The 540-nt window shown below is 36.1% G+C and overlaps 1 protein-coding gene across 1 annotated transcript in view; it reads left to right on the top strand.

Moving 5' to 3' along the window:
* LOC109831329 overlaps positions 1-217 on the top strand; it is a 2,459-nt gene extending 2,242 nt beyond the window's left edge. Inside the window, exon 2 of the mRNA XM_020398660.1 lies at positions 33-217. Within this exon, the coding sequence (XP_020254249.1) occupies positions 33-217 (185 nt within the window). The remainder of the gene's footprint in view (positions 1-32) is intronic.

Raw genomic sequence — 540 nt, 5'->3', positions numbered from 1 at the left:
AATATGATTCAACCATGTGCCATATTGTCTAGCGGGTGAAGCTCGCAGAATTGATCGAAAAGATTTTTTCCCATTCCATGCAAGTAGTATTGTACTCCAGTACCAGTACGTGGCCAAAAATTATGCCAAGCATTCTGCTTTAATATCTACATTTGGACTTGTAGAGAATCACAATAAATTGTTGATGAGAAATCACAATGTTAGACTAGTTGGCTAACGAGTTATGTTTGGAGCACATGCTACAATTCAGAAAATTACTTATATGCGTGGACAAGGGGGAGGCTATGAACATAGTAGGAGATCTTATCATGTAGCCAGTTTTGGATTTTAAACCATCGACTGAATACAATTCAACAAGTAACATTGTACTCTTACAATAGTACAACTAAAAATGGCTACAGGATTATGATCTAATCCTTGCATTAGTAGTTGTTAAAAACACAACCAGCTGTTGTGAGAAACCATAATGCAAGTTTAATTGGTTCACACGTAGTGCCTGAAGCACATGTCATAATTCAAACTAATATTCATAAGCTTGGA

The sequence above is a fragment of the Asparagus officinalis genome, chromosome 2 (assembly GCF_001876935.1).
Source record: "Asparagus officinalis chromosome 2, Aspof.V1, whole genome shotgun sequence".
Taxonomy (NCBI): Eukaryota; Viridiplantae; Streptophyta; class Magnoliopsida; order Asparagales; family Asparagaceae; genus Asparagus; species Asparagus officinalis.
This window is presented reverse-complemented; position numbering and strand designations above follow the sequence as displayed.